This window comes from Python bivittatus, unplaced genomic scaffold (assembly GCF_059951505.1).
Source record: "Python bivittatus isolate LINGU-HERP-01145 unplaced genomic scaffold, Pbiv_v1 ctg000350_np1212, whole genome shotgun sequence".
NCBI classification, from domain to species: Eukaryota; Metazoa; Chordata; class Lepidosauria; order Squamata; family Pythonidae; genus Python; species Python bivittatus.
In genome coordinates, this window is record NW_028277074.1 from 42997588 (window position 1) to 43014279 (window position 16692).

Consider the following 16692-nt stretch of genomic DNA (forward strand, 5'->3'; position numbering starts at 1 on the left):
CCAAAGTATCTGAGCTTGAGCTTCATTATCAATCCTTCCAATGAGCAGTCAGGGTTGATTTCCTTTAAGATTGACTGGTTTGACCTCCTAGCAGTCCAGGGGACTCTTAAGAGTCTTCTCCAGCACCACAGTTCAAAGGCATCAATTCTTCGGCGCTCCGCCTTCTTTATGGTCCAGCTCTCACAGCCATACATTACTACTGGAAAAACCATAGCTTTGACTATGCAGATTTTTGTCGGCAAGGTGACGTCTCTGCTTTTTAATATGCTATCTAGGCTTGCCATGGCTTTCCTCCCAAGGAGCAAGCGTCTTTTAATTTCATGGCTGCAGTCTCCGTCTGCGGTGATCTTGGAGCCCAAATAAATGAAGTCTGTTACTGCTTCCATTTCTACCCCTTCTATTTGCCAGGAATTGATGGGTCCAGATGCCATGATCTTAGTTTTTTTAATGTTGAGTTTCAAGCCAGCTTTCGCACTCTCCTCTTTCACCCTCATCAAGAGGCTCTTTAGTTCTTCTTCACTTTCTGCCATTAGGGTGGTATCGCCTGCATATCTGAGGTTGTTGATGATTCTCCCTGCAATCTTAATTCCGACTTGTGATTCTTCCAGCCTGGCATTTCTCATGATGTACTCTGCATATAGGTTAAATAAGCAGGGTGACAGTATACAGCCTTGTCGTACACCTTTCCCTATTTTGAACCAATCAGTTGTTCCATGACCGGTTCTAACTGTTGCTTCTTGGCCTGCATACAGATTTCTCAGGAGACAGGTAAGGTGGTCTGGTACTCCCATCTCTTTAAGAATTTGCCACAGTTTGTTGTGATCCACACAATCAAAGGCTTTTGCATAGTCAATGAAGCAGAAGTAGATATTTTTCTGGAACTCTCGTGGTTTCTCCATGATCCAGCGAATGTTGGCGATTTGATCTCTAGTTCCTCTGCCTCTTCGAAACCCAGCTTGTACATCCGGTAGTTCTCGGTTCATGTATTGCTGAAGCCTAGCTTGTAGGATTTTGAGCATATCCTTGCTAGCATGTGGAATGAGTGCAATTGTGCGATAGTTTGAGCATTCTTTGGCATTGCCCTTCTTTGGAATTGGAACGTAAACTGACCTTTTCCAATCCCGTGGCCACTGTTGCGTTTTCCACACTTGCTGGCATATTGAGTGCAGCACTTTAACACCATCGTCTTTTAGTATTTTAAATAACTCAGCTGGAATACTGTCATCTCCACTAGCTTTGTTGATAGCAATGCTTCCTAAGGCCCACTTGACTTCACTCTCTAGGATGTCTGGCTCAAGGTCAGCGATCACACCAGGGTGGACATCAGGGACATTAAGATCTTTCTTGTATAGTTCTTCTGTGTATTCTTGCTACCTCTTCTTAATCTTTTCTGCTTCTGTTAGGTCCCTGCCTTTTTTGTCCTTTATCATGCCCATCTTTGCACTAAATGTTCCTTTCATATCTCCAATTTTCTTGAAGAGATCTCTAGTCTTCCCCATTCTATTGTTTTCCTCGATTTCTTTGCATTGTTCATTTAAGAAGGCCTTCTTATCTCTCCTTGCTATTCTCTGGAAATCTGCATTCAGTTGCTTATATCTTTCCCTTTCACCCTTGCTTTTCGCATTCCTTCTTTCCACAGCTATTTGTAAAGCCTCATCAGACAGCCATTTTGCTTTCTTGCATTTCTTTTTCTTTGGGATGGTTTTAGTTGCTGCCTCCTGTACAATGTTACGGACCTCCGTCCATAGTTCTTCAGGCACTCTGTCTACCAAATCTAATCCTCTAAATCTATTCATCACCTTCACTGTGTACTCACAAGGAATATGATCTAAGTCATACCTGAGTGGTCTAGTGGTTTTCCCTACATTCTTCAATTTAAGCCTAAATTTTGCAGTAAGAAGCCCATGATCTGAGCCACAGTCAGCTCCTGGTCTTGTTTTTGCTGTCTGTATAGAGCTTCTCCATCTTTGGCTGCAAAGTATGTAATCAATCTGGTTTCGGTATTGACCATCTGGTGATGTCCATGTGTAGAATTGTCTCTTGTGTTGTTGGAAAAGAGTGTTTGCTATGACTAGCTTGTTCTCTTGACAGAACTCTATTAGCCTTTGCCCTGCTTCATTTTGTACTCCAAGGCCAAACTTGCCTGTTATTCCGATTACTCCTTGACTTCCTACTTTAGCATTCCAATCCCCTATGATGAAAAGGACATCTTTTTTGGTGCTAGTTCTAGAAGGTGTTGTAGGTCTTCATAGAAGCGGTCAACTTCAGCTTCTTCAGCATCAGTGGTTGGGGCATAGACTTGGATGACTGTGATATTGAATGGTTTGCCTTGGATACGCACTGAAATCATTCTGTCGTTTTTGAGGTTGTACCCCATTACTGCCTTTCCCACTCTCTTATTGACTATGAGTGCAACTCCATTTCTTCTAAGGGTTTCTTGCCCACAGTAGTAGATATAATGGTCACCCGAATTAAATTCACCCATTCCCGTCCATTTCAGTTCACTGATTCCCAAGATGTCGATGTTCAATCTTGTCATCTCATGTCTGACCACATCCAGCTTGCCTTGGTTCATAGATCTTACATTCCAGGTACCTATACAATATTGTTCTTTACAGCATCGGACTTTCTTTTCGCTTCCAGATACATCCACAGCTGAACGTCCTTTCGGCTTTGGCCCAGCCACTTCACTCTTTCTGGAGCTACTTGGAATTGCCCTCCGCTCTTCCCCAGTAGCATATTGGACACCTTCCGACCTGAGGGGCTCATCTTCCGGCGTCATATCTTTTAGCCTTTTAACATTGTCCATGGGGTTTTCTTGGCAAGGATACTGGAGTGGGTTGCCATTTCCTTCTCCAGTGGACCACATTTTGTCAGAACTCTCTGTCATGACCTGTCCGTCTTGGGTGGCCCTGCACGGTATAGCTCATGGCTTCACTGAGTTACGCAAGCCCCTTCGCCACGACAAGGCAGTGATCCATGAAGGGGATCATAATATATAGGGTGTACCAAAAGTCAGGCCCCATAGACAGTTTGTTATATGCATTACATTAAATGTGTGAATGGGTTGCCATTTTCTTCTAAACACTTCCATACTTGTTTGACACATGACCTTTGAATGTTCCTAAGTACAGTAACATTTTCACTGGAACAAATAATTAAATAATAAAACATATTGTGAATGGCCTATGGGGCCTGACTTTTGGTGCACCTTGTAAATTTAGAGATTGAGCAGAAAGTTTCCACACCTAAAAAGCTAAGAGGTGCCTTCTATTTCGGTCAACCTCCTCTTGCCTTTCATACTGTCTTCCCAAAATTATGTCCCTTCCTTTTTCACTCCTGACCTCTGAATCTCCTTTTCTGCCCACCACCCCCAAAAACCTGTTGTGTTTTTTTCTATCTTGTTTCTCATGGGATCCTCCTGATCTTGCTCTTATTCCAGTCCTATCAGTCCAGTTACAGCAAAAGCAATCACATTAGTTATTTTATTGACTAAATAATTTAGTCCTGAAAGGATTTCCTTCCTCTTCCATTGCACATTGAAGGAAGAGGAAGAGGAAGGAAAAGCTACTGTGATCAGGTAATACGCCAGATAAACTTCCAAGTGCATTTTCAAAGAACAAACTGGGAGTAGCAACACAGTTAAAAGATATTAAAATATATTTCTCTGTTCTCATATTTTCCTTTAATGAAAGTCATATATGATGGATAAAGAGATACCATCCCTATTCGCACCACTGTAGAAGCCAAGAAAGAATTGACAAGTCTATGCCAAAAAAAGGCTTAATAATCTAGTAAATGGCAAAAAGGGAGATATACAGGTACAGGAAGAATATGCAGTTATTTTAATTATGTGTTAATTATTTACTTGATATAATTTACTGAGTAGGAAGACGAAGGTCCCCCCCCCCCAATAATGTTCTGTGAATGTGGAGAAGAGTCTTATCCATCAAAAATAGAAAGCTATTGAAAAGAAAAGGATGAGCAAGAGACACAAACAGCTGCAAACATCTGTGCTGCAACGTACGGAGGACTTTGAAGATGCGCTCTTTACCTGAGAGGGGCTATTTGCCTGATATATAAAGTCCCGTGTCTTTCTTACATTCTTAAATTCAGGGTCATTTTCCTTTTGGATAAATATGATTCTTAAGCTTTCCTACAAGAGTGGATATGGTGAATAAGTAGTTGTTCCGCAAGCTTCTTGGAAACGGTGGGATTGGAAAGGATTTCAGTAAGTGATAGGACATATTTGGCATGTTCTGCTAAATAAGTACAAATCATATTGCATAGTGAAAGTGAAAGAGCAATTATTTCAAAGGAAGGACTTCTTTGAGCAACTCAGGTCTTCCATATTTTCCATTGGCATACCCTGATTACCTTAAAGCTTGTGCTCTAGGTTATAATAACATTCACTTTGATATAATAATAGTTCCACAAAATAATTACAGCAAGTCATTACCTCTTGTTGAGTGTTCTCTGTGGCTAGTAATAATAATATCACCATAATTATTAGAGCAAAAGTGCATGAGCAAAGTATTTTTCTAACTGAAAAATACATACTATTTTAATATTACCATTTAGTTTATCAACAGAGATTAGTTTTAAATTGGGATATGTTTCTATCCCAATTTAAATATCAATATCATTTGCTGAAAATAAATTTCAGTAGAGAGACCCAGTTTGGTCTAGTGGTTAAGGCCCCAGGCTAGAAAGCAGGAGACTGTGATTTCTAGTCCCGCCTTAGGCATGGAAGCTGGCTGGGTGACTTTGGACTCTCTCAGCCCAACTCACTTCACAGGGTTGTTGTTGTGGAGAAAATAGAAGGAGGAAGGAATATTAGGTATGTTCGCCACCTTGTGTTATTTATAAAAATAATAAAGGTGGGATAAAAAAATCTAAAAAAACCCCAACCAGTAATTAGTTCATTGGAAGCAAAAGACAACTATTACACAAGCATTTATATACCAAGAGGTAGAGCAAAAATGTACTATTGGCATTCAATTATACACATGGAATCATAAGGACCTGCCCACTGGAACAGCACCTCCCCAGAGACACATTCATCCACCCCAAGTCTTGGGGAGAAGGGACGGCCTGCTTTAGAATGTCAGTGCACCTCATTCTTCAAGACCCCACACTCTGCAAGCCAAGGAGATTCTACCATTTGAGGAATCTTAACCTAACACCAAGCTTCACCTTTTATATCTTGGGACGATACTATCAGCTTCAGAACCCTAATTCTCCTGAAAATTGCTGTTTGCTAGTCTGACCTCACAACAGGAAGATATCTGTGGCAATATTATCATGGGTATGCAGTGCCAGTACTTCTGCCTTATCCTTCTCTCCAACTTGTACCAAACAAAAGAATTTGAGCGTATCAAAGTATTGTCTCAGATTTATTATGTGCTCTTTTATTTTAAGAAAGCTTCTATAAACTATTTTTGAATGTTTTGCACATACAGCAAACGGAATACCATATTTCCATTAAAATTTCACGATATGAATTATTTTTGTAGATTTATGAGGGGGGTTTTGCCACACGTTTTTAAGAGAAAATTAATATTGATCATATGGTGGCTGTAGCAACATTTGGTGGCGCCTCATAAGAGGGAGAAGACAGACATCATGTTGGAACCATTATTTTATTTTATTTATTTATTTATAGTTATACAGCTTGCTCAAAGGGCCGTGTTCATGAATCCTTCCTAGGGATGGATAATTCTTATCCTCCTGAAGAGTTCGTGCCTACAGATGACTCAGTGAACAGGATTCAGACAAGTATAGTGCCAAGGAAGAGAAAAAGAAGTTCAGTGTATATCTTTCATGCTGGCAAAAGCATTAAAAGATTATTTTATTCTTCAGAAAATATAGAATGAGTCTGTCTTAACCCTTTGCATGGAGGCTATTTTAGTGTTTCATGTAAATCTTGGTTTGCACAGCAGCAGTAACTTAACACAAACAATTGGGAACAGAACCTCAATGAGCCCATTTTATTTTAAAGCAGCCATCATAAGTGCCTGGAATTTCCCCAAATCGCAGTTTTTCATTACAAATGCTTTGTGATCCTTTTTCAGATGGTCAGACCAATCCATTACCATCATTCCTCTAGTTAGGGAGCCACTGAGTTCAACACTTACGCCAATTACTGTGACTTCCGTGACAAAGTTCTCATCGATGGCAGCAGCCATAGCATAGGAGTCGCAAGAAACGAAACCTAAGCGAGACTTTGACATTTTGAAAGAATGAGCAAATATCTTCTTCATGAACATGGCTTTCTCAGTATTCTGATTCACCCATTCATGGTAGAATTCCTAGGAAGGAAAGAATAGTGCTGAACATTAAAAACTAGCCAAATAGTGAGTTTGTGAAAAAAAATGGGAGATCAATGGGAAATCTAGTCAGCTATTTATGACCACATTATTAAACTTTCTCATTACAATGTTGAAAATAAATGGAGATGGGAATGTGGGTCATGAATAGCATTCTTAGTAATAAAGAATGAAAGTAGATCATGGGGATCAAATTCATGCTTTTGGTGGGTAGCTTTTGTTTAGAAACACTGATGAAAGGTGGGAGACAATACCTAATCTGACATTTAAAATGGTTAAGACATTATGGCCAATTTATCATTTAAAGACAAAGGTTAGTGCTAAGAGATTTCAAGAGCAACCATCTACATCATGAGTTCTTTGCTCTTCCCTGGGCAAAAAGTACAATTTGGATAAGATTATTTACAGAAAGGCATGTTCATTAAGAATAGGAAAGTTTCTAAAAAAACCTTTCCTAACATACACATGAGGTTTTGCTCTTTTGTATAATAATTTGTTATTTATTATAACTTTTGTTAAAAAAAAAAAGACTTCAATTTTTTATTTACATCTTTTTTCTGAAAGTACAATATTGCCTAACGCATAAAAATACAGGCGTATTTCTTTCAAAGAGATATCCAGTTGTGTAGCTACCTGAACACATCAACTAAGTAGAGCGAGCCTATGCAGCCTATATTAATTGACCTAGATATCTACACAGAAGTAAACCCCACTGAATTCAGCAAAACTCACTCCCGGTATAGACAAAGGATTAGAAGACTATCTTACCCAGGACAGCGAGCAGGCACAGGTGAACTCCCAAGCTGCAATATACATTGGGCAGGTGTACTCATTTAAGACAATGTAAGCAGCTTCAGGGTCAGTTGCAAAATTGAATTCTCCACACACTTTAATGTTTCCTTTGGCTAAAAGGAGCAAACAAACAAAAAGTTGCATTAGAAGAGCTATTTCATTATTGCAATAGATGCATGGGAGCAAACCTATGTATTCTGTCATATGTAAACATCATTTGAGGGACCGCCACTCCCTGATTACATCTGCCTCTCCCACCAGATCCAGCAGAGAGGGCCTGTTGCGGGTCCCATCGGCGAGGGAGCTTCCCTTGGCAGGTCCTAGGCAAGGGGCTTTTTCTGCTGTGGCCCCCACTTTATGGAGCATTCCCCCAAAGTGAGGCTGGCCTCATCCTTTTTAACTTTCTAGAGGTCCCTCAAGACCTGGTTGTGTCAGCAGGCCTGGGGACCCCAGGGGACCAGCGAAATATTGAGATGGCTCCCGTGTTATTAACACCTGGTCTTTGCCCAATCTTTTTTTATTTTGTTTTAGTTTTGTGCTTTTTATAATTTTAAAGTTTTTAACATGGATAATATTAATATTGATTTGTATATATTGTTTTTAACTTTGTGGCACACCACCCAGGGTCACTTGATTGTGAGATGGGCAGCTATATAAATATGACAAATAAATAATAAATAAACATCATGCTCATATAAAAACACATTTCACTGGCAATGTAGATTTTTGTGGCTACTGTAGCTGAGTTGCACAAATCCAGACAGCTACTTATTTCAGAAATTGAAGATTCATCACTTACATAAATTTTCTTGCGCATAAATTGTAGATCGTTCATCTAATCATGCATGAATGACATTCCTAGACCATTTAAGTCGCAATCTAGAAAATATTACGATAAATCTGAAACTGTGGGCATGTAGATTTCTTTGAACTGTTTCCTTATAAAAGCGTTCACTTTTGCAAATCTTTTTTAAAAATGGTGAGGTGGATTTCCTTTTCAAAAATGTGGTCTTCCAATGAGAATATTTCAAATGAAATTGCAGCACACACCCTGTCTCTGAAGATCTCTCGTGAAGGAGAATTCATCCCTTCATATGGCAGCTTATTTCACTGGCTGACAAGTTATAGAGTCAGGAAGTTCCTCCTGAATTTTAGTTCTGGCATCTTTCTTTGTATTTTAACCCACTGGTTCTGGTCCTACCCTCTAGGCTGGGGAATTCTGGGAGTTGAAGTCCACTCTTCTTAAAGTGGCCAAGTTTGGACAACACTGCTCTAGGCAATACAGAATAAATCTATTCCATCTTCTGTGTGACTCCATTTAGGTATCTGAAGACTGCCTTCGTATTTCCCCAGTTGTTTTTTCTCTAGGCCAAACATACCTAGATCCTTTAACTGTTCCTTGTAAGACTTGCTTTCCAGAACTTTCAGCATCTTAGTAACGTAGGAGACTTAGTAGCCTTATCTGGACTTTGTCTGATTTGTCACTGTTCTTTTTTGAATTGTGATGCCAGAACAGGGCACAGTTCTCCGAATGGGATTTGACAGGCTCGGTAGAACTAGAACAATTACTTCACATGGTCTGGACTCTGTGCTTCTGTTCATGCATCCAAGACAGCATATGCCCTTTCGGCAGCTGCATCACACTGTTGGTTTACATTTCTCTACATTCAGTTTCACCCTATTCATTTCAGTTCACACCTCAGGCCTATCTAGCCCTTCTTGAATCTTCTTTCATTTAAAGTGTTAGTCACCCCTCCCAGCTTTGTGCAGTCTACAAACTTGGTAAGACTCCCCTCAACTTCCTCATCAAAGTCTTTGATAAAAATGTTAAACAGCAGCCCCCAAGACAGAATGCTATGGCATTCTACTCAATACTTCCCTGCAAGCTGAAGTGGGGCCATTGATGAGCATTCTTTGGGTAGAGTCATTAAGCCAACAGTGTCCATCTAATAGTAGCATCATCTAGCCCATATTTCACCATTCCATGAAGGGGAATATCATAAGGCATTCTGTCAAAAGCTTTGCTGAGGTCCAGGTACACCATGGCTATGGCATTCCCCTAATGTAGTCATTCTATCAAATAAGGAGATGGAGTTAGCCAGGCATAATTGGGTTGTGACATCCACATGTATCATGAATTACCTCTTTGGATAATTGCTATCATCATTTATTTCACTTTATCTTATTACTCAATAACTGAATTAAAATATTATTTAGGATGCACTCCTTTGCATACTTATTTGGTTAAAAGTTTGAATCAAAGCAATCAGATTTAGTCTGAGCAGCCAGAATTGTATTGCACAATTAGGTTTTTTTCACAGAAAATGATCAAACAGGTTAAAATATATTTTAAGTACGAAGGGACAAATTATGCACATATAAACATGTCCAACAGGTCCTCGAGTTCACTTACATTCAGTATTTCCTCCCATAATGAACACATTTTTAAGTTTTTTGGGAAGTGATGGGTCCATTTTCACGGCTAGGGCTATATTCGTCAGTGGACCAAGAGCAACAAGAGATACCTAAAGATAAATTTATTTATTGAATATTATTAATAACACGTAACCACTAGACTCTTTCTATATTAATTTCTCTGTGATTAATTAGGCTTCACTTCTTCAGATCAAACTGTTGCTACAGAGACAATATATGGTCATTTTTTTGTCTGGCTGGAAATAGTATAGTAATATAAGTAAATCCTGAACAGAAAGTAAAAAAGTATCTTGCCACACCCAGAGGGAATCTACTTTTATTCCATTAGGTGCAGCCTAGTTTTGTCCTTGTTATGCTGCCTCTGTTTTTACTTTTTAGGTTTCTTATCTTAAAAGTAAGGCTACCTGATCTTCCATATCTACTTTTTTGTTGCCATTTACTGGCCATGTAGATTTTTGCAGCCCTACTAAAAATGTTGTGACGGCATTAACAGATCCTGGAAACATGGAGGATGGAGCAAGACCATTACCCTATTACACATTTATGATAAATATTTATGGTACCTGTACCATCTCACCTGACCTGGTCGCTCATTGGCTATTCTTAATATTGCAGTTACAGCATTTTCTTTCTGCAGAAGGTCTATTCCTGGAGCATTAGGGTCTGGAACATCACCCAGTCCATCTTTACCATGAAACAATGCCCCTGAGACAGGTCCACCAAGTATAGGAGCAGAAGCCCCAGGATAAACTGGAATCTATATAAGATATGATGCCAATGTAATGTGATTTTAAAGAACAACCATTCATTCCCCTGAAATTAAATAACACTGTCAAATAATTTAATTGCTGCTTGGGTCCAGCCCTCCACTTTTCTTTTTATTTCAAGCAACCCAAATTCACATAATTTATCTTTGCTTATTTTATCACATTTAAAATCTTTTGTATATCGGTGTGGAAGGCAAAAGAAAAAGATTTCATTTTGTATAAACAAACATATAAAACTGATATGTGAATGCTTTGTCTTGCTGGGCCTCTATACTTCTTTCCCTCTCTTTTGGACCATCCACTCCTGAAAGAAAAGCACCTTCTTCCGTTTGGCTGCTGGACTCTGTCTGCTGGTGGTTGCAGAGCAACAGAACACAGGTCTCCTCCGTTCTCCCACCCCCCCACCTCCTCCCTCACCCGTGTCAAGGTTGCTGCTTCATTGGCACCTCTGCTGTGCTGACGCTGGGGAGGAGGCTTGAATGGGAGGGAAAGAAGGCAGCAGAGGGGCCTGCAAGTTTGTGAAGCAGCCCGCTCTTCCACAATCTGGAAAAACCTACATGGATTGGTATGGAACTAAGCAAACAAATACATTAAAGATTCCACTTCAAATCAAAATGATGCACACACCTAATAATGAGTAATAGCTGGTAATAATTCCTACTGCAAACAGTGAAATAGGCTTAACTCCATCCAAGAAATCATATGTATAGTTCAAATAGCCAGCTCAATGTCTTTTTCTAGAAGGCAAGCAACCACTTTTTGAAATCAGTGGTGCAGCCGCACTTCTGTTATGTATAAAGTGAATCTTACATGTAAACAAATACACACCAGACTCACATGCCAAGACCTGATTTTGTGAGTCCCATATTCAGGGCTATGCAAAATGTGTTGGAAAGATTATTCAGTTGGAGCAATTACCTCAAGCTTATTACAAACTTGTAACACACGGAGCACATTTCTACATGTATTTTCCAACAGGGTGTTCCCATAAGTGCAAGTAATCCCCAGGACTTCTATGCTGGGATTTCCCAGAGCCATCATTACAGCTTGAGCATCATCAACACCACAATCAGTATCAATCAACAGAAATTTCTTCATTTCAGAAATACCTATGGAAAAGAAACGTTAATCATTAAAAAGATAACCTTTCTATCAGCTGTAACCAGTGTTGGAATATATAGATATTGGAACCTTTGGATATATAGGATACCAAAGGTTCAGTGAACCAGATAAAGTCCAGGTTTGAACAGAATGTAACTTCTTTGCAGGCTTGCCAAGCAAATAAGTTTCACAAGTGATCATGATGAATGTGGGGTTTGACAAGCCATATGATGAATATTAAAGTTTAATGAAATACATGCACCCCATTTGAACATACTGGGGCAGAGAGAGTGCAATCATATGCTATGGTGGACTGAAACAAGGACATGCCAGAAACCAAATCAAAATATAACTGATGAATAAAAGTAACAAGAATCAATAGACAAACTCGCATGACTTGAAGCTTCCCAGGAACAGGTAGACCCCTCCTAAATTGCTTTCTGACTCTAAGAATGCTCTGTGGTACAATTGATGAAAACTGACTGGTCAGAGTGCAACACTTTTAGGTTATAAAGTGAGAAACTACAAGGAGAATAAGTTGGCTACGTGTGTGTCGAATGTAAAGAATTAGTTTGTTGCTTTCTTTCACTAACTTTTCTTTGCTGGGAACTGTTCCTGGAAGCAAGGAGCTACATGGCAACCATTGGTAACTAATGTCGTCATCATCATCATCATCACCATCATCATCATTATTGGTGGTGGCACAGTCAGCCAGATGTTCAGACTGGATTTGGCATTTTTATCTACCTATTGAGTCCTTCCAAGGACCTGGGATAGGCAGATGTTGTTTGATGGTGTTAGAGGTATCGTCGCAGGATATAAGCTACTCCAAGTAAAGCTGCCTTTTGCAATTGACTGATGTTGATTTTGTCAATGCCGATGGTGTTCAAGTGGGCTCCAGATGTTTTGGGACTGCACTATCTTTGCTTTCTTTTGCCACAGTCACTCTATTTCTATTTGCAGGTCTTTGTATTTGTGATTTTCTCCAGTTCTTTCTCTTCTATTCAGCTGTCTCAAGGTATTCCAATGTCCACTATCCAGACTTTTTAATCTTTTTTATCAACAATTGTTAAATCTGGGGTGTTATGTGGCAGATATTATATTACTATTACTACTACTACTATTATGATGATGATACTTAGTTAGAAAAGCCATGTTCCTTATCTTTTCCCTCTGAACAACCAACAGGAGAGGACTGGAGGGATAAAGGGATGACACTATAAGCTAAATGTAGGAAAGCCCAATTTATCAACTCCACCATCCCATCCCCACCCCATTCAATTGAGAGAGCAAAAGCAGCATGAATCATAACTCAGGGTACATTAATACTGATATCAGATACCAACCACTGTTCTGATTTTTTCTTCTTCTCTTTCTACACAATCAGACCAACCCACAAAGGGCTTGTGCCTAGTTCAGAATATGAGAGGATTACTGACATGTCTTCCAATGTGTGTTGATTGTTAGCTACATATATAAATAAGTTTGGGCCACATACGTCAACATTACCTTCAAGGATAGCAATTCCTTACACATTTCCACTTCATTTAATTCTATTTCTGAATAGATATACACAGGATTGCACTGTTCAGGTTGCTGGTTTTCCTGAATGTTGGAAGAACCCCAGTGGATATAGCCTTTCTTTATCATTACTATGCTTTAAAATTAATTGGCATGTCACCAAATGAAGTACTGACTGTTACTATTGGTGGAATTCATAACAAACATGTTACACAAGCAGGTTTCTCCTGTCATGGATTATATTAATGAGAAAGCCACAAGACAGAACACTGATGAACATCAAGAAGGTGAAACGTAGGGTTATATACAGTAGGTGTTGAGTATGGACTTGAAAATTACAGTTGGTTGAGGTTGGATTAATAGATGATTTTGACTAACAGTAGATTAAAGTGTTTATGGTGGCTGCTTTCAGTGCTTTGATATGGTGAAATACAGTATGAATTTTACAAAATCAGAACATTTTGGTATGTTTCTATTTATTATTGTATTAATTTGTAATCTAACTAGACTGAATTTCTGAAACATCTTAAATTTTAGGATTTCTCCAAAAATAAAATATGAAATAGGTGTTTGTTCTTCTTTAGTAAATGCCTCTCATACGCCTGGCAAATGATTGGCAAATTTGCACTGTTAAGATTCCATGCGATTTGTTCTGACATTCTTATATTCTTCTCCAAAATTAGACCCATTTTCCAAAATATGGAACAAAACAAATACAGCAAAGCTGTAAATAAGTTCTAGTGGAATTTATCTATCTAACTAAAGTATGTCATTCTTCTAGATAGCTCATTTCCTTTCAAAATGCAAATTTAATAATTTCTTATGAAGCTAACATTTGCAGTGACAATTCATAAAAGTCAAAGCAAAAATATTGGATAATGTTTATACACACACACACACACACACACACACACACATATACATATACATACATACATGTATTGCAAGGCTGGGCCTGAAAAGCAATGAGTTTCTACCTTTCTCTTCCAGAAATCCTGTTGGCTTTATGCATCCTGGTCTCCCTCCCTGCCTTGGAACAGTGGCTTTGTACTACTTTTGCTATCATTACCTAGCTGTGTAGGGGAGACCCTTCCCCATAACTACAGTCTGTGAGAGAGACAAGAACCCCATAGCTTGTACCAGGAAATCACAGAATTACAAGAATGATAAAAGGGAACTATGGAAGTACACATATCCGCACCCATTCCCTGTTCGGAGTCCAAATATATAATAATTTTTAATTGTAAATTAAACTTTATTAAAAATAAGAAAATGTGTAAAATTTTCCTTTCCCTTTAAAAAGTCTCTTGGAATGACAGTGATTGCTGGAGGAAATACTCCTATACAGCTGCTAAGATCATAGGCAGCACATGAAAAATAATCTCCCATAGAATGGTACAAAGAAGTAGTAAGATTGCAGAATAGATGGTTTATTGGCCTGCTCTTGTGAAAGCACCCAGAGATAATGAGGTTCCAAGAGTCCTAAAAAGAACAGAACTACAGAAATCACTGAATATATGCAGAGAATATGAAGATACACAATCTCATCCTGAAGCATATTATCCCATCTGAATGTGGATTACAAGCTCTTCAAATCAATTCTTGCCAAAAGCCTAAATGGTTTTTTTTTTTAATTGAAATGATACATCCTGCCCAAACAGGCTTTGTCCCAAAAAGATATGTGAGACATAACATTTTAAATGCTTTTGATAAGGTAAACCGGAAAAACTGAAAATTGCTCATGATTTTTTTCATCTTGAAAAAGTCTTTGACAATCTGGAACAGATCTTTTTGTTTGCAGTTCTCAAAAAAAAAAAGCACTGTGGCCCTTATTTTTTTTTTACATGGATACAGCTGCTAAAGATAAAAAACTAAAATTACTGTATCATGAATGGTCTTACTTTGCAGCAACAGACTATACTGAAGGGAACAAGACAAGAATGTCCTCTTTCTCCTGCATTTTAATAAGCATTAGGCTCATTGGCAATCCAAACACATTCAAAAAATAGAAGCTGAGGAATCAAATTAGTTACACCAGATCATAAATTGAAATTATCTGCTGATGATATTGCACTAACAACTGCTCAACCTAGAGTCTTCTTAACAATGTTGATGGATCGCATACAACAATATGGCTTGGTGTCAGGCTACAGAATCAACAAAGAGAAAACTTAGAGGTTGTTGTTATTATTATTTTATTTAAATGTATTGGCTGCCCAACTCCAATGGATTCCAACAGTTGATATGGAATTTGACAGAGGATGAAAAGCAACTTGTATATTGACTAAGAGGCTTTAATATTACTGCTAAAAAGATCAAATATTTAGGATTTAAAACCAAAAACAAGAAGGATCTATTTAACAACAATTATTTTTGAACCTGGAAACTACAGACAATAAGCCCAAATGCTAACTTCTCAGAGGTATTTAAGTACCTAACAAACAAGACATATTAAATAAACCAGAAAACCCTGATGGGGATTTCTAGCTGAACTTGGGTACCTACAGAATATCTACTCAAACAACAATTTCTTGAATCAGAAGTCCTTCTTGATTCAGTGTTATCTTGATTTGCTTTTAGGAACTTTTCTGGAACATCCAAGCTTATGTTCCAAGGTTCTGAGGAGATGGTATGAACCAGCCTGTTTCTTTTAGTCTCCCTTCCAGTGTTTTTTGGCGTTTCGTGCCATGGAGTTTCCCTGCTTCCCTCTATGAGGCTTGGGTTTTTAAACCACTCCTCTGGGGAGGCTTCCACTTTGTCTGACCTGGGTTACGTCCAGACCTTTCTACCTTGCCCATGCACACATGCTCTTAGTCATTGCATACATATTTAAATGAAGCTATGGATTCCATGTCTGGGAATTCATTATCAAGTTTGAGATGGCTGGAGTGAGCAAAGATAGTGAAGGGGAATAGGGAGGAATGCTTACCTGTTCCCTACAATGCAAGATGGCAAATGTTAGTTTATTAAATTTGCAGTTTGAAAGGAAATTAGCTATCTGAAATAAACCCAGTCTTGAAGTAGGTACTAAAGTCCAAGATACTTCCTCAGTCAGTGATTTTCTTTGCTGCCTCCCCAAATGTCGATCAATTCTCACTTTTTTTTTTTGTCTTCTATACTTAAAGTTCCAGTCATATAATTTTCCAGGCCAGGGCAACAACCCACCTCTGCTAAAAGCTTCTTTCCAGTATTCCCTGGCTATTCCAGAGTTTGGAAGGTGGGGATGGTTCTGGAGAGGAAGCACATAGCTCAGCGCCCTTCATGCTCCTCTATACTTGACAGGTGTTTTTGAAGCTCTACCACTATCTACATCTTCATTAGCAGGTCAGCTGTCTGCAGGGAGACCAGTGGGCTTCCTTGTGCAGTCAGTTGGCCACTGTGAGAACAGGCTACCGGACTAGATAGCCGAGGGCCAATCCAGCAGGACACTGCTTATGTTCTCATGGGAGATAATTGCACTTTATGATATCTAACTAGGAAACTAGCACCCAAAGGACTGCACCTGTGTGAGTTGTATTAAGGACTGGTAATAGACGCGCCTCTTGAACTTCTGCCTGCTGTGCAGCTGCTATTCTTGATACCAGAAGGTATCAAGCGGCTAGCACTGAAGGTGTTACCAAGCCGGGTAACGAAACGTTTGCAAGAAAACCACCAAGCTCAGAGAACCCCAGGGACTCCGCAGAATAGTTTTAAACGCTCCGGTTCATTCTAAGAAACCTTTTGAATTTGGTCCAGTTATAAACTTT

At 39.0% G+C, this 16692-nt stretch overlaps 1 protein-coding gene across 4 annotated transcripts in view; it reads right to left on the bottom strand.

The window, feature by feature from the left end:
* The window catches only part of LOC103060619 (uncharacterized), a 38986-nt gene that overhangs the window by 20524 nt on the left and 1770 nt on the right, over positions 1-16692 (bottom strand). For 2 of the 4 annotated variants that reach the window (XM_088145024.1, XM_088145022.1), the window contains exons 2-6: positions 11243-11433; positions 10135-10314; positions 9535-9646; positions 7098-7234; positions 6138-6311 (exon numbers count right to left, since the gene is read on the bottom strand). In XM_088145024.1, the coding sequence (XP_088001150.1) occupies positions 6138-6311; positions 7098-7234; positions 9535-9646; positions 10135-10314; positions 11243-11422 (783 nt within the window). In that variant the 5' untranslated portion in view covers positions 11423-11433. Of the gene's footprint in view, positions 1-5806; positions 6312-7097; positions 7235-9534; positions 9647-10134; positions 10315-11242; positions 11434-16692 lie in introns of those variants that run through there. The other 2 variants (XM_088145021.1, XM_007428763.4) reach the window with 1 other exon arrangement.